General features: G+C 42.4%; 1 protein-coding gene across 4 annotated transcripts in view; it reads right to left on the bottom strand.

Moving 5' to 3' along the window:
• Window positions 1–25,925, bottom strand: part of cep112 (centrosomal protein 112) — a 94,907-nt gene that overhangs the window by 23,038 nt on the left and 45,944 nt on the right. For all 4 annotated transcript variants that reach the window (XM_034142343.1, XM_034142344.1, XM_034142346.1 and 1 more), the window contains 3 exons: window positions 22,535–22,717; window positions 14,038–14,268; window positions 3,694–3,756 (listed from right to left, as the gene is read on the bottom strand). In XM_034142343.1, the coding sequence (XP_033998234.1) occupies window positions 3,694–3,756; window positions 14,038–14,268; window positions 22,535–22,717 (477 nt within the window). The remainder of the gene's footprint in view (window positions 1–3,693; window positions 3,757–14,037; window positions 14,269–22,534; window positions 22,718–25,925) is intronic.

Here is a 25,925-nt window from a genome sequence, read left to right as displayed (position 1 = left end):
AAATCATCAGTCTTCATTAATGGCTATTTAATGCATTGTATCAATCTGTTCATATATCAGAAGATTTGAGGGGAATAGATGAGTCAATGAATCATTTAGGTAAATAAAACTAATCTGCAACATTTCTGAAATAATTTCCCACTATATTTCAATATTTTGTAAGGAATTATTTGAGAGACTAAATGTAGTTTAAATAATAAAATAATAGCAAACATAATGTATTGTCAGTCAATAACAAGGTACGTTATTGTTTAGTTAACTCTCAGTGATGACTTTATCACTTACGGCACATTTAGTCATGAACTTATGTTTAAAACGTTAATGTTTATTTAAAACTGTAACTGATTTTCACATACACCGAATAAAAAAAGAAACACATTAGAATGAATTTATCCTTGTGTTTCAGAAGTCAAATATTCACTTTAAAAACATTGTTTTGGCCTCCACCTACTCCTGAGGGAACCACCTGGCTCTTTAGCTGCCACGATGTTAACTATGTTGTCTTTGTCTGCAGATCTTTTTCACTGAAAACTATCTCCTGCTATAACTGGAAACGACACTGATGAGAGTAAGTACCAGTGAATCTGTAGGCCGTAAAAACCCAAAATAAAGCGTGAATAAACAGTAAAAGCTGTGTTGAGCCGAAGAGTCGGGCGATGATTCTCTAAAGGTTCATCCCTACATTCGAATAAATACTTTAACAGACCCTTTTTGATTTACACATGCCTAAGAGGTCACATGTGAACTATTATTCAGAAATAAATGAGTTATATTTGCATATGGAGTGAACTTCAACCCATTTCTTCCAGAACACGCACTGTGCCTCCCATGGCAAATTCCCTTCCACCTCCTACCTACATTACTCCCACGGTGAGACGTTCAGGGATAAAGTAATGATCTACCACCCACTGTAGCCTGATCATTAAGTGGGGGAAGAGAGCACAGCCCTGTTCAGTTCACAGGTCACCCAGGAGGACCACTCACAGCTAGACGCTTAACACACAGGATTGGATTGGAGAGACACTAATTAGGAAAGTCTGTGTGTGTGTGTGAGAGAGAGAGAGAGAGAATGAGAAAGGCAAAGAAAGAGAGACAAAAGCAAAGATGTAAGAGAGAGGGATGTGTGTGCGCATGCATGGTAACATATACCCTTATGGGCTGTGCCTCCAGACCCCTCAGGATAATGTATGGCGTGGTATGTTTTTAATTGGGTTATTAGCCATGCAGTTGGGCTGAAGAGCGATGCCCCCTGTCAGACACGGAGGGGTTAACAACTGGGGTTAGCCTTTGAGGTTCAAAGGCCTCTTGTTTACATTTGACTGAGCTGCCCCAAGGGGTAGGCAACAAACCCCCCCACCTGTTCCACCTTTTAAAACAAAGCCAGCGACGAATAGCCTGCATTAATCACGCTTATTATTAATGTTTGCTCAAAAACCTTTGCACCTTCAACAGAACCCTCTGTATAACAAACACGCGTCCACAAAGGTGTTGTATTGGGCGCACAGAGACTTCTCTTTAATGTCAGAGAGAGTGTTGTTTGTTGAACCCGTGCCAGCTTTGTGTCCCCCAAAACAGAGGATTAATCACTTGTTGCTTTGTCTGTGGCGGCGCACCGCTCCGCCAAAGCGGGCAAACATGGCTGAACTTTCGCACAGCATCCGACTTCTTTTGAAGTTGAGCATTGTGTAACCTAATAAGCTACCGTTTTCTCACAACATCTGCTTGTCAACCCCGCTTTCAACTCTGTGCCTTTGCCAGCCAACCCAAAATAGGGGGATTTAAAAGAGGAGAAGAAAGAAAGCATAACAACAACATCCCCCCCCCCCCCCCCTCCTCCCACCCCTTTGAATCTCCTCTTCGGGTAACGAGGAGCAATTACGGCCAAATAATTGTGATATTTTACCCGGCTACATAATCAAGAAAACTCTTTTCTTTTGTAATGTAAACACTACTTAGGGGAGTTTTGGATCTTTTAAACTGATGAGGTTAAATCTGCCTAAACTTTTGGAGACATTTTGCTGAATGACAGAATGTGTCCTGGGAAGTTAAGAGAAATAATTACCTCAGTTTTAAATTGGCTCTGTCTAAGGAGACAAGCATAATGTGAAACACATGGCCCTCAATTGGAAGTGTGGACAGATGATGCCATGACATGAGGCAGAGAAGCAGGTATGGAGATGACGTAAAGAGGCATTATAGGGACGGGAGAGAGGGTGGAGGACAATTCTAGTGCGATTAATCAGATAGGGCACAAATGCATCAGTGTCACTCTGTGAAATATAATTAGTGACTTGACCTGATCTTTAAATATTGATTCATACATCTGCTTCAAGATGTTGCAGAGGCTACTTGCTATAGCACAGATTCTATATGTGAGCTAGCTAAGTATCAGTAGGTCCTATGATGGAAGTACACGTCAGGACAATGAGAGCTACAGCGATAGTAGCACACGGGAGTCATAGGCAAATAATGTTTTCTTCTACATGTTCTCAATGACGTTGGGCTTTGCTGATATTAAATACAACATAAACGTAGAGAGTTAAAGGTGGGGTAGGTAAGTTTGAGAAACCGGCTCGAGATACACTTTTTGTTATATTCCCTGGAATGCTCTTAACATATCTTAAGTGCTTTGACAAAAAATCCATAGCAAAATGTCATCTGTGGAAGCCGTAGTACTGTAAAAAGCACGACCAATCATTTTAGCCGGCCCGGCTAAAATAACTGGATGGCCTACCTGCCTGTCAGCCTTCCATCTGTGCACAAACTTATCTCGTGCCCTCATTGGTCATGTGCGCGTTCGTGTGTGTTGGAGGAGGGGCTCTGTAAGGAAGTGGCAGATTTTTTCCGGCTGTGTATTTTCACATTTTAGCGATCTCGAGCCGGTTTCTCCAAAATCACCTACCCCACCTTTAAAGAAGGATCAGTAAATACCTGCTTTAGAGTCGTTTTTTTCTTTTGTAAACTAGGTAGCAAAGCAATTTCTAGTGCACATCGGTCTAAATAGAAGCACAGAACAAGTGCACACTACAAAAAAGACAACACGAGTAAGGTCAAGCATTGGGTGAATATTTATGTAGCACGGTTAGATTTTTAACCATTGGGGAAATAAAGTCATTTCTGGCCACCTGGTGAAGGTAAGCCTACTATTTACTTTTCTATTTAACTAACTATGAGTGCCCCTTGCACAATAGCACTTGATTATCACATATTGATAAGTGCAGCATGAAGGTTAACTATTTGTTCTATAAAGAGATCCAACCTATCAGTATAACACCAGACAGCCTGTCCTGACTTCACACAAATCAGGAGGGCCTTTCTCCTCGGTAACACCTCTGGACAGATGAGACGGAACAGGAAGAGCAAAGAGAAACACCCGACAGCAGACTTTTAGATTTTCTCTTATAACATGTTCTGTGTTTTATGTGTAGATGTATTTGCCCGAGTTCTGCACAGACCTTTTGCTAGTTATGGGATGTGTGTGCAGTGTGTTTGTGCCTATCTGCTTAAGGGTAAAGCGCAAGGTGGATTGCCGTGTGTGTAAGAGTGTGTGTGTGTGGTTGTGTGTGTTTACGTATGTGCTTCCTCACCTCTCCCATGAGTACATTTATCCAATTTTTAAAGCGGCTCAGTTGAAAAAGAGGCATATACAATGAAAGAGGGGGAAAATGAAGGGTAGAAGAGAAAACTGATTACCTGGGCAGACTTGGCGAGCTTCTGACTGTACTCCTTCTCAATCTGCTTCAACCTGCTGTTGGCCTGCAACAAGAAGGGAGAGGGGAGTGTGAGAAAGAGATATGCAGACAGACAGATAGTGAAACACAAAGAGAGAGAGTTGTGAAATTGAATCTTCCGTTAGGAAGTGCACACACTCCCCTCTAAACTCACACACAGACACACACACACTCATGTTGACCTCTGCCTCCTGGCAGTGTGTCCCGGCGGCACCGGCCTGTGGCCCCTTGGCGCAGCGCCAGTCCCAACGCTCATGTGTGCCAGCAGGTAGTGACGGGCATGGTGCACAGTGGGCACCACTCCCCTTTGATCCCATGCCAACAATTCATCCCTTTACAAGAAGGGGGGCAGGCGGGGGAATTAAAACGTTGATGCCAATTAGCTATAGGGAGAAGAGAAAGAGAGATGATCGGTGGAAGCTGGGAGACACAACACGGCGGAGATGGAATGGGAGTGAATGGGGATTGTTGTTAGGAGTTTATTGAGCGGCGCTCGGCTCTTTGTTTTCAGTTGTTTCTCTATGGGAAGCTAGCCAGCTGGAAGCAAAGACTGCGAGTGTCTAATACAAGATCTGCCTCCGCTCAACTAGCTGTGTTGTGATGCCAGAGTTTCAATGAGAAGCTGAAAAGTGGAGTGAGATAATTAGGTGTGAAGTGCTGGAATTCGATGGGGCTGTCGATGGCTGCCTGTACGCACGGTGACACAGTCTCTACAAGTACTGTAGATAAACTAAAGCTCAAAAATAATGGGGGATTTACAGTAGGTCATTGTTTGAAAGGCAGGGTCGTTTTGCACACAATGTACACAATATCTGTTTTTTGTATTACTGCACATATTTTATTTCATTATATTTCAATGGAAATACTGCTATATTTTACTATGTTTCTTATTATTTTTTAATGTTATTATAGTTTTCTTAAAATCGTTCTCTATCTGTGTTTTTAATTTTTCTTTTATGTATGCAGCACAACACCAACTCGAATTCCTGGTAATAAACGTGTTTCTGATTCTTCTGGGGTTGTGGATTAATTTAGGCTATGCCATTGATGAGCCAGTGATAAACAACAAAGAAAAACACCTCTATGGTTTTAATTCTTAGTTAAAAAGTTAAAAAGAAAGTGGGAAAAGTATCCTAAAAACACCAGGCATGGAGAAATGTATTTATAAATGTCTTGAAATGCTGTAAACCTGATTCATACACAAAAACGCATACAGCGACCAACACACACACACCTGCTTGACTCTCTCGCCCTGACAGCCACTGACAGGCGGAGAATCTCTAACAAACACGGTTTCATTGAACACACCCGACGCAGCCATCAACACCTGAGCTGCATTTGGACTCTGCACCCCATCCAAACACTTCCTGACAAACACCGCCGCCCGGCTCTGAGCGGACACACCTGTCACCGCAGAAACACAGAGCCGTCACCAAGGATACCAGCCTGTCTTCCTGCGCCAGGACTCTGTGAGTGGCAGCCCGCTCGTCCCTAGGGGCCCGATAGCAGCTGATGAGAGAGGGGGAGACAAAAGGAGGGTGTAGAAGAGGCGAGAGAAAGAACTGTGTGTGGGAGAGGGGCGCAAATAGAGTCCTTCAATGTTTTCTTTTACAGCTGACACATTGGTTGTCTCCTTTTAATCCTGCCGACTGCTCCATCCTGACTACAGCTTAGTTGAAGATACTATCGACTACAATTTGGGGGAAATATTTCATAACAATAACCGAAAAATATGTTTTTCTTAAAGTGGTAATAAAGGATGAGACTTCAATGTGTCTCAGTAGTGAAACTGTTAACATCAGCTAAAGTTATATATCAGATTCACCATTGTAATTGACTGTGAGGTAATGAGGTGTGTGTGACTCTCTACTGTAAATGACACACGTGAGTGTATTCGTGGAAACATATGGCCATATTGAGATACAGATAGGCTCAGATGTTTCATAAAAACATAAAGAGCTTGCTACTAGCCTATTCCTTTTACATACAGTCACTCAGGGGGGTTTAGCAGGAAGCATTGTACCACATCATACATTATACAGCGCAACACACATTCAAAATGGCTGGGAATAGATGAATATGTGGATAGAACATGCAATGAAAAATAGCCTAGCAGAACTGTGACAAATACAAAGGGAAAATCAGAGCTAAATTAAAAGCCCAGCCGTGTGTGTGTGTGTGCGTAAGTACTTTCAAAGAGACTACCTGTGCCCTGCCAAAGGCATTTTTGTGCTGAAGGCACTTTGAGGCTGTATCAGGCTCTTCAATCGCCTCTTAATCCTAGCTGTGTGGAGTGCGGCTGCTTTGAAGTGTGTGTGTGTTTGTGCATGTGTACGGGTACTTGTGTGTGTGTGTGTGTGTGAGTGTGTTAGAGAGAGTGGAAGTGGATCTGAAGGCAAGGCATGCACCGCTTACCAGAACTTAATTAATAATCTGCAGTGGGAACCAGGCCAAACACACACACATATAGACACATACGGACATGTGCACACTAAAAAGACAATTGACGGGAGTGGCGGAAAACGAGTGACAACTTTCTCTCTCTTACACACACACACACACAGACTTAAAGATATGCACACAAGCCACACTTTTTCAAACACAGAGAATGGACAAACGCGACACATGAAGGCCAAACACAAATCAGGGTTTGATCTGTCAAAGGGAAATTTGCTTAAGGTGTAGAGTCTCATTTTCTTTGGAATGGAATCCGTATTGTTGCTAAAGGAGGAAGAAACCAAGGTAAACATTTCTCAATAGAGTAAACCTGTCAACACATGATAGCTTGTGTGTGAGTGTGTGTGTGTGTGTGTGTGTGTGCGTGTGTGTGTGTTAGTTAAAGTCCGTGTGCCTGTTTTCAGAATTTCCAGAATCTGTTCAGTGCACTCAATAGTTCCGGGCAGGATATTGCCTCCATATGGCATCCCCCCCCCCCCCCCCCCCCCCCGATATGTTTCCAATCATCTCACATTGCTAAAGAGCAATTATGGTTTTCAGTATCTTCTTAAAGCTGAACTGAAACTGACGTAATGGCGATGTCAATTTCCACAGACAGAACGAGCACAATGTGACACGCAATTGACGGGTTATTCTGTAAAGAGCATGGAAGTTTCTAAAGTGATGAAGAATGTCACAAAACACGCTCTTTTTAACGGTTTGAACAACAGCTGTGTATTGAATAATAGGGAGGGTTAGTTTCTTTGCTAAAAGGACATGATTTGATAGAAAAGCTTTTCCCCATTGCTCCGCAAAGCATTCAATTTTAGTGGCAGCATTATTTGTAAATTCACAACAATCCTCTGTTCACTACGTATGTCTCTCAGAACAATTACCATAAGAAGTCAATCTGCCAGCGAGGGAGAACTGGGAGATGTTGTTTGCTCGTTTGTCTGTCATCATTTCTGTCTTGCTGCGTTTGCCTGTGTTTCTATGCGTTGGTTCGGTAATGACAAGAGACTTTATTTCCATTTCACAGTTTGCCATCACTGCCTGTCAGTACTGATTCTCTTAATCCCCGCTGCTCACTGCCAGTGCAGCATCACAGGAAGTACAGAAATAATGCATCACACAGGCATGGATACACAGATAAACATACACCAAACACACAACAATCTGTATGTTCAGTGAGTACACACTCAGCATGATCTCGGTATCAGAAAACCAATTACATCCATTACCATCAGCGTGAGTGGGATTAACAACTAACCCACATCAGAAGGTCAGGAAAAAAAAGGTAGTATGAGGTTGTGAATGCCTAATGGATGGAGTCGCTTGTGGAATCACAGATTGCTTTAACATAAGCAGGTGGACCGACTTCCCATCACAGAGAAAGTGTGAAATGTATGCTTTTCTGTGTACAGATTTGTGTGGACAATTGACATGATTGTTAAGCTATGACAACCATATTTATGCTAAAGGTGATTTTACTGGTCATTGAACTCTGATAGAACTGTGATGAAATTCTGACTTCCTGCCGAGGTAGACCAAACTCGCATCTATTTATGCCTCCATCCCCACTTTGATCAGTAAGTCTGCCTGATGTTCAGATGTCGGATGAGTTGAATTCGGAACTTAACCCAAAAAAACAGAGCCCAATATCGTTGTGTCCCACTTAAAAACTCCACTTCAAACCAAAGTGTAATCTATAGCGTGCAACAAGATGGGAGCTGCCTGACGCCATGTTTTAATGCGATTGAGAAAGTGTGTCGCTTCCCTCCCTCTTTTTGGATGACTTCAAAAAGTGAGCAAGGGAGCTGTGTGATGTTTTTTTGGGCCTTTACTTTGACTTTCATCTGCTGGGTGACTCACTAACTCACTCACTCACTCTCACTCTCACTCTCTCTCCGCCGCGGGGCCCGATGGTGCGGCGCACTGAGGAAACGAAGAGCTCAGACAGATCTGCGCATGCGTACATGTGCACAAACACACAACATATGTTCACACACAAACACTTTAATGTGTTTTTGTGAAGCAAGCTATGATGTAAACATAAACCAATAGCAGTCACATTGATCCAATAATCTGAAAGCCTTACACTCAAATGTCTGACTCTATTCTTTGCCCCCCCCCCAATCTCTTTGTGTCTCCCATTTAGTGTGTTAGTGTGAGGTGGATGTGGGCCTTCTTTGATCATCCCTCAGCCTATGTTTCTCTCCTCCTCTTCTAATCCATGACCAACTGAATAATGTGATTTGGTATATCTCCAAATGGCAGAGGACCAACCTAATAAGTCAGCAGTGACAGTGGGCAAGAGAGAAGATCAAGACGTGGCTATGACAACAACAATAACAACAACCTTGTACCACCATCTTCTGGCTGAGAGAGAGAACGGTACACACACAGGAGCTGAAAAGTATAATCAAAGCTAGTGTCAATTTAGTGATTTAGAAGCTAAACAAAATGTTGTCAAGCGTACAATAATAATGTATTCTCTGTGGTTTTAGAAGGATATACAGATTAAAAAACGAATTCACAACACTGTATCATCATTGCTTGTGGACTCCCCGTGTCAATGTAAACTGATTTAAAAAGCACACGGGTAAAATCAACAATTACAGAGGTAGCGGTGATCCACACATATTGATCCACAGAAAAAAGGAAGCCTGGAAACAACAAAGACTGGGACCATGATCAGTCAAAATTCAGCAGTGTGCAGGTTTTGCACTAAAAACATTTTGGGTGGTCCATTCACAAATGCACACAGCTCTAAATATGGATGTGAATGCAACCAGAAGACATCATGACACATTAAGATCCAATCAGTGAGAACCACATGTAAGGATGGAAAGGGTTGTGTCCACACATGGGAAGCAGTGTGAAAACCGATGCGTGTCCGGCCACATGACAAGATCGCCCAGTCAGCTTTGTGCATAGCGCAACAAACAAACACAAATGATTTTCCTTTGCCAAACAACTTAAATGAAGCCTTTGCTAAGGTTATAAACTTCCCCTGGATTCACTTTTTCCAGCTGTGTGACTGATCACAAACAAGTGTTTTCTTATCGAAGCGACCATCAGTATTTAGTCCATAAGAAGTCATAAGAATACAAAACCATGTCCATTTGATTGGGATGTTTGTATTAGATGTTGTTTGTAGCCAATGCTACAAAAGAGCATCAGCATCTACTCAGACAAGCTGTGTAATGTCATCTAAAAGCCCTTTACAACTGTGCCACCTGCTCATACACTGTGAACCAACAAGTTGTAACTTCTAGAAGAACAACATTTAAAGAATTCCTCTGTGGGACAAACAAAAGTAACTTCAAGACACAGACCCGTGTGTGTGTGTGTGTGTGTGTGTGTGTGTGTGTGTGTGTGTGTGTGTGTGTGTGTGTGTCTAAGGCCCCAGCTCCATGGGAACGCATACGGCAAAACGCATCGGAGTAACGCAAACGCAACCGCAAAAAACCTTCCGCCCACACGCAATATACACCGGATAGTGTCTGCCCACACGAGACGGCTCCGTTTACATCCAACCGCTGGAAAAGCTGCAGTACATATGCCGAGCCTGTACGTGGCGCTGTAACTTCCTCCACAAAAGCAGCAACTTCCTCCACAAAAGCAGCGAAGAAGAATGGTTGTCATGGCTGCACTTCTGTTTATTCTCCGCGGTGGGGGCCGAGGGAACCGGGCAGAGTTTTTCGCCGGTCAACGTGTGTTAAAGTTTAAATCTTCCGGACAAAATTATAAAAGTGCCGGTCAAAGGTCTTCTTTGTTATTTATTGAGCTTTAAAACAAATGAATAACGACGATATAATGATATATGATAATAAAATACACAGAGCCTGTCTCTTTTTCCTCTCTTCTCACAGCGTCAGTGTCTGTCTCATGCAGCAGCTGATCCAGTAATGATGACTCGACAGTAAAAATAAACATATTTATAACTAGTTTAGGTAGTTTGAGAGGTAATTAAAATAGCTATTGTTGTTGTTAACGAAACACATCAGCAATGATGCGGGGTACGCGGAGAGGTGGGAAGAGGTGGGGAGAGGTGGGGAGAGGCGGGGAGAGGCGGGGAGAGGCGGGGAGAGGCGGGGCTATGAAACGGATGACCGTATAGGCGACCCCACGGCCCCGTTGGACCCCCCAGAGCGCTCCGTTCCCAGATCTATCCACCTTTGGACCCGTTGTCGTTTGCGGGGTCTGTTTCTACGTTTCCGTTACGGCGTCGTCGAGCTTAAAGGGCTATACGCATGAGAAATATGCGGATTCAACCCATTTTCGTCCCCGTGGAGCCTAGGCCTAAGAAGAGACTTTCCAGTGAAGGGACACACATGGGACAGGGCCAGAGGGACATTGGGTGCTGTGACACAGGGAGCAGGAATTGGCCACTGCATGCCAAAAAGCTGCTTCCTCATTGGCTGATGTTTGCCTCCAGGTGGTTTTGTCACACTTGGTTAGTGTTTGATGAAATGCCCTCGCCCTTTGATCTGAAGTGAAAGTAGGCATGTACACACACGCACCTGAAAGTACTACAAATACACACATGTGCTTTCCTTTTTTTTTTGCAAGTGCATGGTGACATTTACAGAAGCAATTAAAAGCCATACATATAAAAAGTCTGGAGTGCATGTGCCAACACCAAATATATATAAGTTTGCGCTCTCTTTATGACACCCATGCACAAACACCTGGGTCCACACAAACATATCAGGCAACATTTGCACATCTAATCTCCTCACGGCAGATCAAAAAGCCATGCTCTCCAGACTAAGAGAAAATATGAATTCAAGGTTCCAGACGTTATTCATTCCCTATCTGATCTTTTGTCTTACAGTATCTCAGATCTCTAGGTTTGACAAGCAGGGAGTGAGTATTATACAGCTGAGTGAGGTGAAGAGGTCAAACACAAAGACCTTTCATCCACTTACCATACTTAAAGCTAATTATACACACTTACAGCAAAAGATAACCTATGTTTTATGTGGTAGGTATCATGGCATTGAGGAATAGGTATTCAGAGCCTTAACTGGAGTAAAGGTCTCACTACACCAATGTAGACATTACAAAAAAAAGTATAAATAATAGCCGCAAAATGTAGTTGTTGACGTGTTATTGACATAAAATCATCTGACAAGTTGAGGTTAATATATAAATATATTTATATAGATATGTATTGGTGGACCTTTTTAATAACTCATAGGCATCTGAAATGTAACCCAGACTAAACTGCTTTTTGCAAGACGTGACTTTTTTACTCAAGTAAAGCATCTAAGAATATACTTCTGTTACATTGCACAGTGCTTGGGGAAATATACTTAGTTACTTTCCACCACTGGATCATGTGTGGTGTGAGGGAGGCAGGATTGGTGCTCACTGTAGCCCAGAGATGAGGCATCTTTATCAGGCACAGAGGCAGCTTCACAGGCCCCTCAGTGGAGAGCGGAGATTGGGAGGCACACACACACACACACACACACACACACACACACACACACACACACACACACACACACACACACACACACACACCACACACACCACACACACACACACACACACACACACACACACACACACACACACACACACAACACTTCAATAGCAAGCAGACTAAGCCCCCCCCACACCTTCTACTCAGCCCACCTCCATCACTTTTCTTTTTGGTGCAGCTCAAATCTTAACGTCTGATCTCCTCTGATTTTCTGTTTCTCATTATTTCATTCCAACAGCTTCGACAGTCTACTCCCAAAACATCCCCCTGTATCCCTCTCTGTCTCTCTGTCTCTCCCATAAACGCATGCGTCTTTGATGGGAATCCATTCATGGATTTTAATGGATTTCTCTGGCCTTTTTTCCAGGATCTGGGAGATGTGTTCAAAAAAAAAGAAAGCTGGCCTGCCCAGGCTCTGCTTCCAAGAGTATGGTGGACTGCAGAGGACAGCATTTCTGTCTGCATCAAAAGAATGAGACATTTCAGCTTACAAAACAGGGCGAACGAGTCAATATGGATCTGAAAGCTGGCTGACTTCAATCCCACGTGAAAAAAAACAGGGCGCAAAGAAGAAGTGAAACTTTTCCCCAATCCCAAGTCTAACTTGGACAGATAAGAAAAAGCAAAGCCGTTTCGACCTTTTTGTGATTTTTTTGTTAGAAGCATGTACTTTGAGCTGACAAAAAGGGACTGAGAAATCATTAATCTCTTTCATAAAAAGTGAAACTAGCACATTTCTTATAGTGTTATCAGTCTCAGTTCAACATACAGCATTCCCTGCTTTGAATCCACTCCAGATTCCCCGACAACTGTGGCTCATTTTTCCCATGGAAGAGGAATTAAAGTGAGCCAAAAAAGATAAATCATCTTTCAGTTGCAAAACAGTCTTCTCGTATCCCAAAATGAATTAAAGGGACTGATAGGAAATAGCGTCATTTCTTCAAACGAGGATTACCCTGTAATAAGCACACTCTTTTCCTCGGATCCCTCTCCCCTCAGTACCCCAGGTTCTGTGTGCCATATGGAGCCAAAATGGCCGGCTGGGTGCTTTGGAGGTCCCTGCATTCCGGGGCTAATGCTGCGCAGCTGGGGCGGGATGGTGTCTAATGAAAAATGCTCTCTTTGATGGGACCTGCAGAGGGATTAGGTTCTGATCAACACCACCTTAGGTCAGCTTCCTGCTAGACCAGCACAAGATTATGGGTGATTTCAAAGTCGGGGGTCCAGTTTCTGTAGTGGCCAGGGAAGCAAATAAGACAGAAAGAGAGAAAGAAAGGGACAGGAAACCTCAGAAGTTCTAATTGAAGCACTTCCTGGTTCTCAAAGATAGCAAAAAGCAAAGCTGGGCAATGTCTGTGGTTTCCACTTTGTGACTGTCCCTTAAATCCAATCCCTGAACGATGAAAAAGTGTACATCCCATGATGGTAAGAGGGTAAGGCAAAGTTCCATAACAACATTAGGGATGCATAACTATCTGACTCAACACTCTGTTTAGACTCTATCTATGACGCAGTAAAAACCATGTTTTTTTCTGGTGTTTACGAGGACATTTCTCAATAACACTAAGGCTCTTTGAGTCTGTGGGTAAATCTTAGAGGACACATGTACAAAAGTTTAACCCCATCTTGGATGTGCAAACATTAAGATGTACTGATCTGTAAAACTGAACCGGCAGCTGTTGCGAACACGAGCAAGCCTTCCTTCTCTGGGGGCGGTCAAAGCTAAGCAGGTAGAGTGGGTTGTAGCGGTTCGATCCCCCCGCTCCTACTGTACACATGTCTGGCGAAACACTGAACCTGCTTCGTTTGGTAGCTTGCTGATAACGTTGTGTGGGAGAATGGGTGAAGTAGAGGCGATTTGTAAAAGGCTTTGAATAAAAGCACTATACAACAAGTCCACGTCCAGCATACACTCACACACAATCCGTTCTCACTGTCTGCACTGATTTTAAATAATAGCTTGATAGAGACAACATTTTTCCAATATCCTCTGACAAACATCTATTGGAGAAAGAGATATACAAAGAGGCAGACATACAGAGAAACAGTTTGAGATACATAGAAAAGATACAAATTATTGATTGCTAAAACATACAACAACACCACTTCTAGTGGTAATAGCAGCTGACGTCCCACAGGCTGAAAGGCAACCACAGCTGTATGCAGGAATAAACACAGCTTTTCTTCTTCTGCCCAGTGTTTTCTACCTAATTACTGGTTCGAGGCTATTTCAAACACGAGTGTCATCCACTCTGTTTTGTGAGAAACTGCTTGTGAACGGAAGAACGTTTCACATTTTATGAAACCTTTGTTTGAAATGCATTTATCCACAGAGGAAAGTGATGTGATGTGTTTCATGAACCCTTCACCCACCTTCTCTTGAGCCGCGTCCTTCTCCTGCTGGTGGCTTTCCTCAAGGTCGCTGCGGATGCGCTCCATGTCCGAGCGGAGCCGGTCCAACGATGCCTCTCTGTCCAGGAATGCTCTTTGTTTTTCCTCCTCCTGGAGTAACGCCATCTCAGCCAACTGTTGCTTGTGCTTCTCATGGGCTCCATGGAGATCCTCACGTAGACTCGACAACTGAGATTCCAAATCTGAAATTGTCTGCAAGGAATTGGAAACAGAAATGTACAGTCGTGTAAATTAAGATTGTACATATATGCACACCTTGGTGCATTTGTAGATGATTAGGAATCAATCTCAATTCAGTTTAAACAGATGACATGTTCTGAAAAAATATGTATGAATGTATGTGATGTGTATAAATGGTTAGGCTATAATACAAATAATATAATAATATCAATAATATAATAGATAGATGAACTCAGACGATTTCTAACAAACATCAGTATGATTTCTGTGAAATGGCAAGATGGGTGGGAAGGGGGAGGGACGGGGTGGCGTGGGAAAGGGATTCCCTTTATTTTAACTTGTTTTTTCTTTTTGTATTATTGTCTATATAATTTGTATCTGTGTATATAAGTCCCTCTGTGAGGGCAACAAGAAAACAATAAAAAGTTGGTCACAAAAAATAAAATAAATGTACAGTCGACTAAGATAAGTGATGGTAACCATTCATCATCACATGGTACTTATTTCTGTCACTGACACATGAGGTTCTCCATTTCCCTCATGAATATGGGAGAAACAAGGAGAAAAAAAAAGGAAATTATGTGTCCTGTAGGGTGATAATATAAAAACAAATACACACAGATACCACAATGAGAGATGCTACAGCAGGCAGATGTTAAGAAATGCTCTGTATTGATAGGAATGATTAAAAGGATGCTGCAGAGAGTTTGAGACACACTATCTGAGGGAGAGCCTGTACGGTTTAACCAAGTTTCACAAACATGCTGAAATGTTTCTCTTTTTGACTACTCTAGCAGGGGCTGCTGTGATGGTGTAACCTCTCTCTTTTTGAACTGCTCAGCCTTGACTTCAACCAGAAGAGCTCTTTAATAGTGCTGCCAGTGAGCATCAACATTATATAGCAGGAATGCTAATAAGCCAAACCCCACACAGCCTCTGAAACACCAGAAATAAGACTGGTCTGACACAAGCAATGAAGCTCAATCTCAGATAGATTGAAGAGTTTAGGATATGCAAAAAAAAGAAAAAATAAGCTTACTGTTTTCACAAAATTGCATCACAGTTTGTTTGATGAAGGTTTTTTGTCTAAAAACTAAAACAATGTCTTTTTTAAATGTATTTTATTTAGAAAAAGTGAGATAACCATGCATATTTTTGTATTATGAAGTAGGTTTGAGTGCTATTAGAAACACTGTGAAACTATCATAACTTCTATTCAAGTAGATTTGCACAAAAACTGTGCCTTTAAAGTAGTCATCAGAAAATGTGTAACGTTGTGATGTCACAATTATACTACATTTAGGTAGAAAGTGGCGCCCCAGTTCGTTACAGTCATTCCCCGGCTGAAATGACACAGACACAGAGAGCAACAGATACAGAAGACCTGGAAAAACCGACCAATCAGAGCAGAGTAGTCTTTTTTAGAGTGTTTTTTGTCTAAAAACTAAAACAATGTATTTTTTAAATGTATTTTATTTAGAAAAAGTGAGATAACCATGCATATTTTTGTATTATGAAGTAGGTTTGAGTGCTATTAGAAACACTGTGAAACTATCATAACTTCTATTCAAGTAGATTTGCACAAAAACTGTGCCTTTAAAGTAGCCGCCAGAGCAACAGATACAGAGGACCTGGAAAAACCGACCAATCAGAGCAGAGTAGTCTTTTTTGTGTGTGTTTTTTTGAGTGTGTCTTAAAGAGACAAACGCTATGTATTTTTTAATTTTATCTATAACTATTACATATATAATCAGAAAGAGAGTATGAGTATAATTATGTGGTTCTTGAATATTGAAGCATGTTAAAACGTTCAGGCAGAAAAGCCAAAGTTTTAGCTTAAACATTAGCATAATTGTCCCCTTTAATGTACACTTTACATTGTTTCACACTTAAAGCTTTCACAAATGTGTTGAACATAATCACATATATTGCATCTGTCAGTATAATATGATCATTCCCTACAATTTACAACAAGCAATGAGCAAATATGAATTTAGTGAAGTGTGGTTCTAAGAAGCACTGCAGTTTTGGTGTTTCACTCTTCCCTACCTACATTGCACAGCTATTGCACATCCTCATTACTGTCCTTGGTTTACTTGATTTATTTCTTACTTTGGTTCAAACTATGTGCTCAGCCTCTTACCCCCCCGCCCTCCACGCTAAAAGCCTGGGCATCCGAGGACAACGCCATGCTAAGGCAATCAGACAGAAAGTGTCTGAAGTCTTTTTTAGCGGGCACTGGGGAGAATCAAAGAGACTTCAAAGGAGTGTCACAAAAACAGGCAGATGCTGTGGCTCCGTGTTGTGCTCCCTCCAACACTGGCACACACAGACAGACTCACATGCGCACACACAGACATAAACAGACAAACAGCCACACATGGTCTGGCTGCCGCACACATACAATCGCATGCAGCACAGTCAGAGAGAATATGAGGTAAAAAAACAAACACAAGCAATCCTTTCTATCTGTGTGTCCCAGTGCTGTTCCTCAACATTACCCGTCTCACTGCTTCACTTGCGCCTTCAAGGGCAAGCAGCTATTAGAACTGAACTCTCAAGGATCTTTAATGTATAATTCTCTCTTTAACAAATGTGGATGATTTGCCTTCCAAAAAAAAAAAATCCTTGAATAAGTGAGAGTATAATCTCTCAGAACAGAGGCTTTGGCAATGACACTTCAGAAACTTAAGAGGCCAAAAGAGCATGTCTCCTTTGGAAGTATGTGAGCGTGGCCACTTCCAACAGGGCACATGTTAGCATGCAGATGTGGAGCTTTGAGATGAAGCAGCTCTTGGTAACAATAGGAGAGTGTCAAATGAAATATATTGGGTCAAATGGTGTCAGCTAAAAAGACTAAAGACTGGGGAACCAACAGAAGGCTGGTTAACAGACATAATAGGTTTCCATCGAGAGAAGAACATTTTGAAGAGAAGTTATAAGACTCCATTAGTGACTGTTGGTCTTTATGTATAAAATGTATATAAAAAGAGACAGAAAAAGAAACACCAGAAGTAGCTACTCTGCCACAATAACTACAAAGTTGATTTTTTCTTTATTACCCATGTGCTACTCTCTTTGCAAACTTTATTGTGACATTTGTTTAAGCAGAATCCTTTATAGAGTGAACAGCCAGGATGTGTTGGTAATAAAAGTAGAGTCGCTATAATTTAGTTTGACAGCAACAACACCAAAGCGGCCACTCCTATCACTGTTCTATGATATGCGAGCGGGCCTCCCTTGTAGAAATAAAACCAATTATGCAGGGTGTCCACATATTTGAAAGAGAATGGCCTCGACTTAGAAAAACAAAAAAAAGAGGAAAACATGGGTATATCATTAAAATGAATTTGAATAGATTAATTATGCTATTGTTATGCTAATGTGGGAATGTATTTGTGGATGTTATAAAAGAAAGTGATATGTTAACAGTAATTTTAAAAAAGGATTACATAAAAGTGACATAACTATAAACAGGAAAAACCTCTCACAGCAGATATTATGACTTGGCAAACAGAGGCACAGCTAATAAAATGTATAATTCCATCTGTGCATGTCAGCGCCAGGCCCTGGCTTTGTGCACGTTGGCTGCGTGGCTTACAGGCACACCTGAATGCTGTAGACCCATAATTAATCTTATCACTGTGGTTGCATCTGTTCTGTTCCTGCTTAGACATCACAAATGACTGCTGTGAGAAATTATATTGTGCATTAGCATGACAGGTGACACAACCTTTAGCTTAAACTCCAAATCGAGGCTTATTAGGATAGCTTAGCTGTTTACCACTGCTTCTATTCATTATGCTATCGTGAAAGCTAATACTTTGTGCGCTGGAACAAGTGATTCGCAGCATTGCTCTGACAAATAATGAACTATTAAAGCACATTTGTTTAAATAATAATAATACATTTTATTTGTAAAGCACCTTTCATTGATAAAAGTAATCCCAAAGTGCTAAAAGGGGCATAATATACGTAAATGTAAACAATGCACTGGCTTCGTGTTAGCAATATAACAGAGTAAAACGCAAAAGTTAGAACCGATAAAATCACCAGTCCGTTTACTCCTCGACAGACAAATAATGTATTAATGTTTAGACTTAGATACATACAATACATTTGCACTCATGTGTTATAGTTGACTGAATTTAGAAAAACAAAATGTAGGTAAGATGTTGTAATAAATGTGTTTTTTCAGCCTGCCATTTAAAAATGCATCTGCCTGAAATCAACAATATGTGATGTATGCACATACTAAAATGGCTTCATGTTTTGAAAAGAGAGCATGCTGTAACTCTCGACACATCACAGAACATCAGCAGTCACTGATGACTTTCCCCATGATCAATTGTTCAGAATGAAGGAGAAAAACATAAAAACTCAGATGAACAGGACATGGGAAGAGTAAGACGTGATGAAATCATTCTTAAACCACAATCTTGACATGCCAGTCATCGTAGGATCTGCTACAGGAAGTCATTGAGTAACAAGACAAGATCTGCTTGATGACACCAGATCTCAGGGACCAATCATTTGGTTAGTGACAAGTACACAAGCGCAGAGACAATCAACGTGCACACTGGTCTAGCTGTCTGCCTTGCTCCCTTCATCTGACATCCTCTTATTTGACTCAGCTTGTCATCACCCTCTTCATTTGACTCATCTTAATCACGTAGTTGGGATTGTAATGCTTTGAAAAATTGACAGCATCATTATTTAGTCCATCACGGCCCAGAAGAAAGACCTCACCAGACTCTCCCCCTCTCTCCCATGCTGTTTGAAGTCCAGATGGCGTGTACGTTTTCCTTTAGAAAATACAAAATTAATTGGGAAAATAATACCTATAAAATGAGTTTGGAGGAGGAGCTGGTGGGAAGAATATGAATGATACGTTTTTCATAGAACAAACAATTGTGTTGTTCGCAAGGCTTTAAAATTAATTTATAATGCTTGTCCTAGTTTTTGAAGTCCGACTCTTACTAATGTTTAAAAACTGAAAATACACAAAATGGAGTATATATTAAGAACAGCAAGAGTGAAAAACTAGAATTGTTTTACATTCAATAGAATTCATCTGTACATTCTCGAAAAATTCATAGTTTTGTAGGGAATATATAATACAAAAGTTTCAAGGTAAACTTCGTAATTGTAGAAGTATGAGTCATCATTTCATATCCAGTGTGACTACACAAAATATATAGTGTTCCTCTCCCATTCTGTTACTTTAACATTGATTTGTTTAACATGGGTGGATGATTTCATCACAATGTCTGTAGACGGAAGAAAAAAAAGGCCATTACATCAGGAAGTGGAGTCTTTTAGAGGATGTAGTGGGGATGGATTCCAAAAACAAAGCTTCTTCATCTTTCAAGAGACATTGATCAGCTGACGGGACAATGCAGAAACTGTCTGGGAGCTTCTTTTCATACTTCTATTTTTTTTAGCTTCAAACATTTTTTTTCCTTCAAGAGAACATTGAGTTCCAAGAGGCTGAGAATTTGTGAGTTAATCCCCAGAGTCGGTGGGATGCCAGCCCCACACCAGGCCTAGAATCCAGCAGCATAATTCTGATTCTTCCATTAAGGATATTATAACATTTAAGGCACAAACAGAACAATTAAATATAACCTAAAGTGTGGACATGGGACAAATAGAAGCTCCTTGTACACAACATTGGTGTTTACTAGCCTTTATAATGTGCAGCTGCTTCACGGTGGGCTCAATATTTTGGATAAGGTGCTCTGGTGGGAGGAGGACAACGTGTCCCAGTTTTTTTTTAAATCGATGCTACGACTCATTGGCAAGTCAGGAATGCTATTTATTAGTGTCCCACCACATCAAGGGGATGAGTGGGTATTACTCATCCTACGAGTGTGTGACTGACATTTGCTGTTCACTTAGCCAACTTCCGAGCTGCAACTATCCTTGCCCTGATTCCAGGAAGACTGAGAGAAAGTGTGAGAAGAAGGGAGGCAGAAATAATGAGGCCATGGTTCAATCGCCACAGCAGGCATGACGGTTACTGACATGTCACTTGAAGATAATATACTGCCCATCCGACCCATGTGGTGGGAGTGTGTTGTTTTGAAAAGTCCTGAGCTTCCCAGAAGCAAAGGAGAAAAGAAGCCAGAGAATTTGCTTTACAGGAAGCGCTCTATGTGTTCTGTGTGCATTAACAAAATGCTCTTTTTTGAAGATTCAATGAACATTTCCACACTTTCTCCGCCCTGTGTTATACGTTTAAAAGGCTGCCAGTGAAGGCCACATTGCTAGCAGTATGACAGCACAGATATCCTTGGTGGTAAACAACTTTGGTAAACCCACAAGTGTTTAGGAGTAAGTGGCTTTTTCCAGTGTAGAAAAGCTCATCTTTAATACATATCTGCTACTTGTATGTCAGCTTGTTGTCATTTAAACCGCACATCCATGTGCTCAAACAGGAAGTCAAACCAGCTCACATCCACACCACACTTTCAGAGACCTCACAATCCCATCCTTCATCTTTCCAAGGCCCGAGTGAAAATCTTGATTTCTGCTGCGTTAACATCTGACGTTAACGCATCTCTACTCAAAATGCTGCTCAAGCAAACGGGAACTGAGACTATGAGATGAGCACTGGAGAAGTTTGTTTTCTGTCACCTTCTGAGATCCAAGGATTCGTCAAACAACACGTCATTTTGACACCAGTAGGACAGCATGTTATCAGCAGAAATGTCCTGTTGTGACGGCATCTCCAAAAAGCAAAAATAACACACTAGCTGGTGGCATTGGTGCTGTGAAAAACATTTCACCCCAAAAAATGAGACGGGGGCACATAAGAGAGGGCCTCTCCCTGTTGCTTTTTTAAGTACATTTTCAGAATGTGTGGCGCAAGCAAACCAGTATTATAATAACTGGCATGGCGATTGAGATGGCTTCTCGCAGTGTTTAAAAGAATTGCCTGAATGTGAAACAGAGCCTAGTATGAACGAATATTTTTGATATTTGAGCTACCGACAGGGGGCCGTTTTGAACATCAGACGGAGCATCACTTCTAGTTTCAATATTACAACCTTAAATGTAAACATAAAAAAAAAAAAATGTCAGAGTCAAAAAGATTATATTTTGATATCCTAAGGAGTCTCTGTAGTTGTTAGAAATAGTTGCATTTTACTAGAAAAATAGGCTTTCAACATCAATACAGTGTAGGACGGTTAACTTACATTTTTTTTTGTTTTTTTGTGGTATGTGTTAATCTCTTGAATGCCCCTTTGTCGTAAATAGCTGTACTAAGTTATGACGAATACAACTTTTAAAAAATGTACGTGAAGTCCGACTTCTTCGCCATCCATTTGGTGCGACTGTAACTGGATCCCCATATCCAGCTAATGGCCAATTAACAAAAAATCTCTCCATGCTGACAATGTCCATTTGATCAGGAAGCCTGAAGAGTCAAACACATCCCCAGTTGGGGGGCCGGTTTGTCAAATGGCGTCCCACAGAGCTTCAAGCTAGCCCAGGCTGGAGAGAGGCGAAGACGAGGGGACGAGATGAAGACCTGCTGCTGGTTTGACTAAACGGTGACAGAATAGGCATGCCCGTTAATATAGATCCAAATGTCATACATTCATTGTGGCCGTCAATGCTGAAATAAGAGAATAACCAGCGTTTTCCGGAGGGAGATGACTACCTGCGGTGAGAGGAGAATGCCATGCAGAGATACACTTCGGAGGGAGTAGAGGGCGCTTGACGCTGGTCTATAACCGTACAGCAGAAAATAAAAGAGAAATTGGACCCAGGGTTTCGGAATAAAACCTTGGCGCCCAATGGAACAGATTTCTTCTCCTTCATCTGGCTACCTGTGGTGTCTGGATTTCAAATATTTGCACTTCTATCACAAAACCCTGCTGCGATAAAAAGAAAATCTTAAAATTGTTTTTTGAACAACGTTAGAAGTCGGCACTGTGTGACTTTTTTGTTTAGTTTATTCAATTTTTCCCCAAAAACTTTCTTTCCGCGCGACGTTGTTTTTGCCGAAATGATAAGAAAAAACATTCAGATAGCAATATCTAAATTATTTCGTAAACTACCAACCGATACACAGCTATCCATAAAATGATTCACGCCCAATATTAATATCTGTCCTGCTCCAAGTAAAAAAAGTGTCTTAACCCGCTGTGCTTTTGAAACCCCAGGAAACCGTCAATGTGCTAAATACAAAATGGTTGTCCACGGGAGAGCGATGGGTCAGCATGTGTGTGTGTGTGTGTGCAAACGTGGATCAGTGGAGACCCCCTACCTGGGCGTCGAGCTTCCTCCACTCCTGGGTGTTCTGTTGGTGCTGTTGCAGGGCTGCCCTGGCCTGCCTCTCCAGGCTGCTCACCTCCCACTGGCGCTCCTGGACCAGGCTGTCCTTTTCCGCGCTGTGCTGTTGCTGTAGCCGCGTCCTCTCCTGCTCGTGCTGCATGCGCTGCTCAGCCATCTGATTGGACAAGCAGGCAAAGAGAGACTTCATCAGCCAACACACACTCAGAAGCAATCCTGTCGTCATGACAACTTGTCCATCTACCGATCCATTCATCCTTTCTTCCTCCTATACCTATAACTGGACCCATAACACCTACGTGCCCTACCAATTCGGCCAAATTGTTGGGAAGGTGGTAAAAAAGCAAGGAAAGTTTCTCCGCTTCCTCCCATTGTCAGAGGAAGGCGTGATGTGATGTGTTTACATCTGGCTTGCTCCCCCGCCCTCCCACCTCTACTGCCAATTGTACAGACCGGCCCTCAATGCCCCACTCCTTTCTGTCTCTACAAATCTGCCCCCCTTGCCCTATTCTGCCATCGGACATATAAAAGAGCAGCTAGTTTGGGCTATGCATGCAAGCTGGTAGGGGTTAGCCATCTGCTGCAGTAACTACCCGATGCCCCATGCTATGCGTCTGACAGCATGTGAAAATCGGCTTAGCCGCATACTATGATGATCAAATAAACCCAGATAATAAAAAAAAAAAAGAACTGGAGGTTGGTGAAAACAGCAGAAACTTTGAAGAGAAACGAGAAGATGCTACTAATCTTTGATAGCGCCTTTACGTGTGATGAACTAAGTTCTTATTCATTCATTCCATTAATTGATTAATATCAGTTTATGTTTTCAAAATTGATACGATTCTGATACAAAAAGTATTTACCAGACAGTTTTTTCATGGGTTTAGGCTTCTAGAATAGCAAGGAGCTACATGCACCAATCAACGGGAAGCCAACTTCGCTAGTTTTTGAGTTACAAACAGCTGTACACAATACAGTAGAGGTAAATAAAACACTTCTAATGGGGCACAAAGCCCAATTTTTCAGAGCTTAATCATCCTGGCAGCTGAAGTAAGTCTGTATCCCAGCCTCACTGTGAGCGGAGTCACCTGCTGAGAGGTGAGCCTTGGCAGCAGAGCTCCCAGCCCCAAGCCTTTCCCAGGCTCTGTTCCCTTCCCACTCCCCCATGGCGGGGGAACCTGTGACCCCCACACCATCCCGCCGTGCAGTCCCAGCCGGAGCCCTGAAAGGACAGCAGGGGCCTGGGGCCCATTTGCTTCCCTGCTTTGAAGCTAATCCCCAGCACATTGTGCTTGATGGCACCCTACCTGGCCTGCCAGAGAAGCGGAGATCCACAGCCTCTATGCCCGGTGCCTGTTCTATCCACGGGCCTATCTTTGGACATTGCATGCTATTCAGAGCAGGTGATGAATGAGGGGCTATCTACAGGAAGCCGGATTCCGTCCCCAGCACTGAGAGGAAGGCCACAATAGACACTTCATTTTAGCAGCCAAGAATTTACCCTTCAGATTTTGAGGGAGCTTTGCTAAAAGCTCTCTGAAAGGGCAATGAGAAGAATTATAGCTGGATAAAAATGTATTTCATCTCAGCGGCCCAGTTAATGGCATGGTAGAAATACACACACACACACTCTAAAGATACCCCTCGCAATCCATTATTCCAGTTTACAATAGGACACCACAGCGCTCCATTTGACAAACTGTATGCAGAATGTGGGCAACTTCTTCCAATGCTATCATTGGTGATGCTGATGTTGTCTACGGTGAATTCCACTGCATTCATTTTCCATAATAGATAGATACAAATGAGATCCACAGCCAGAATATGTTGTCCCAAAGGGATGGTCAGACTCTTACAGCACCACAAGTTACAGCTGACAGACTGATAAGCTTCAAGAACTCCCCAGCTGGACAACGTGGCATGCTGCAACAGAAATTAGGGGCGGACATCGTGGCTTCCTGTACGCTCCTGTTTAGAGTCTCGGGCCATTGGGATTTTGGAGGAACGAGGGGATCAGAGGTGAAACAAGGACGAAGAAATGGGTAAGATAGATCCATTGTGAGAGAAAATCAGCTAAAGAAAAAGACGAAGAGGAGATGACAGAAAGCAGACCCAGCAAGGCGTCTGGTTGTGACATCACGTAGCGCCAGCGTGCAGCGGAGGATGCTGGGTGCTGCGGTTCTTAAAGGGACCGGCATGGAGTTTATGAAGGGAAGACTGAGTCGGTTATAGCACAGCTTGGTGCCACAGATACAGAGTGAGTAGGGTGTTACTGCACAGCACGACTCCTGTCAGCCCGGCCCGACATGGTTGTGTGTGTGTGTGCATTGATCGCATTGAGACAGGACAGTGAGGTAATGGGCTTCTTTCAGCCCCGCAGTGAGAAATCTGAAATGTTTGGGAAGGAGGAGGGAAGAGGAGGGTGTGGAGGAGATTTGAACAGAAGCCCTGTCTGGTCCCAGCAGGGGAGTGTGGAGTAAGTGTGGGAAGGAAAGGAGAAATGGAAGAAAGACAAACCTCTTATTCCTCACTTTAAACTAAAGATCAGTGAGCGGTGCTAACCCTAACCCTAACCCTACATATGAGTACAGTACGTCCACGCACTTGCAAGCCTACAGACTAGTCTCTTTCATTCTTTACTTTCCAATCCAACATCAAGAATGAAGCTGTTGAGTTTTCCCTAAACTCTCAAGGTCACAACTCTAAATCAGCCATTTGACCTCACTGCATCACTCCGACGTCAAGAGGCAGTGCTCTTCTGGACACCATGACGTCCAACGGCCATTACGGTCAGCTGGAAAACAACTCCTTCATACATAGATCGCCTTTTAACGGCTCATTGAAGTTGGCCTTGAGGGAATGTTCTTTTGTGAGTATCTGAAGGGACAAACTTGACCCCTGCGATCTTGTGACACCAATCTCTCTGGAGTGGAAGGACACATTTACACACACGCATGAAGGCATGGGTGAATGGGTACACACAAAGAACTCGTGGTCACGCTTGTGTGTGTGCATAAACACAGCACGCAAAACATAAAAACGATTGTGCTCACATGAATAATCACACGTCTACAGATACATTCTCTCTCTTTTTTCCCCCTACCCTTCTAACTGTGTTGCTAATGTCACCAGCACGCACATCAACGTCATCACAAAGACAGGCCCTTCGCCTTTATGTGTTTTTATCTTGAAGACAAAAGGCTTCCTGACGAGCTGCTCACCCTGTGTAGCTGGCTTCAACTGTCAACTGTCCGCATCCCCCACTCTGTGACGGCAGATGATAATCGACCACTTTAATATATTTGCTGCAATGCTTTGATGACTTACCTGTTTTTCACATGAGATGGAATTCATGATTCCACTGA

The sequence above is a fragment of the Trematomus bernacchii genome, unplaced genomic scaffold (assembly GCF_902827165.1).
Source record: "Trematomus bernacchii unplaced genomic scaffold, fTreBer1.1, whole genome shotgun sequence".
NCBI lineage: Eukaryota > Metazoa > Chordata > Actinopteri > Perciformes > Nototheniidae > Trematomus > Trematomus bernacchii.
Note: the sequence above shows the minus strand (reverse complement) of the source record. Positions and strands in the feature narration are given on the sequence as shown.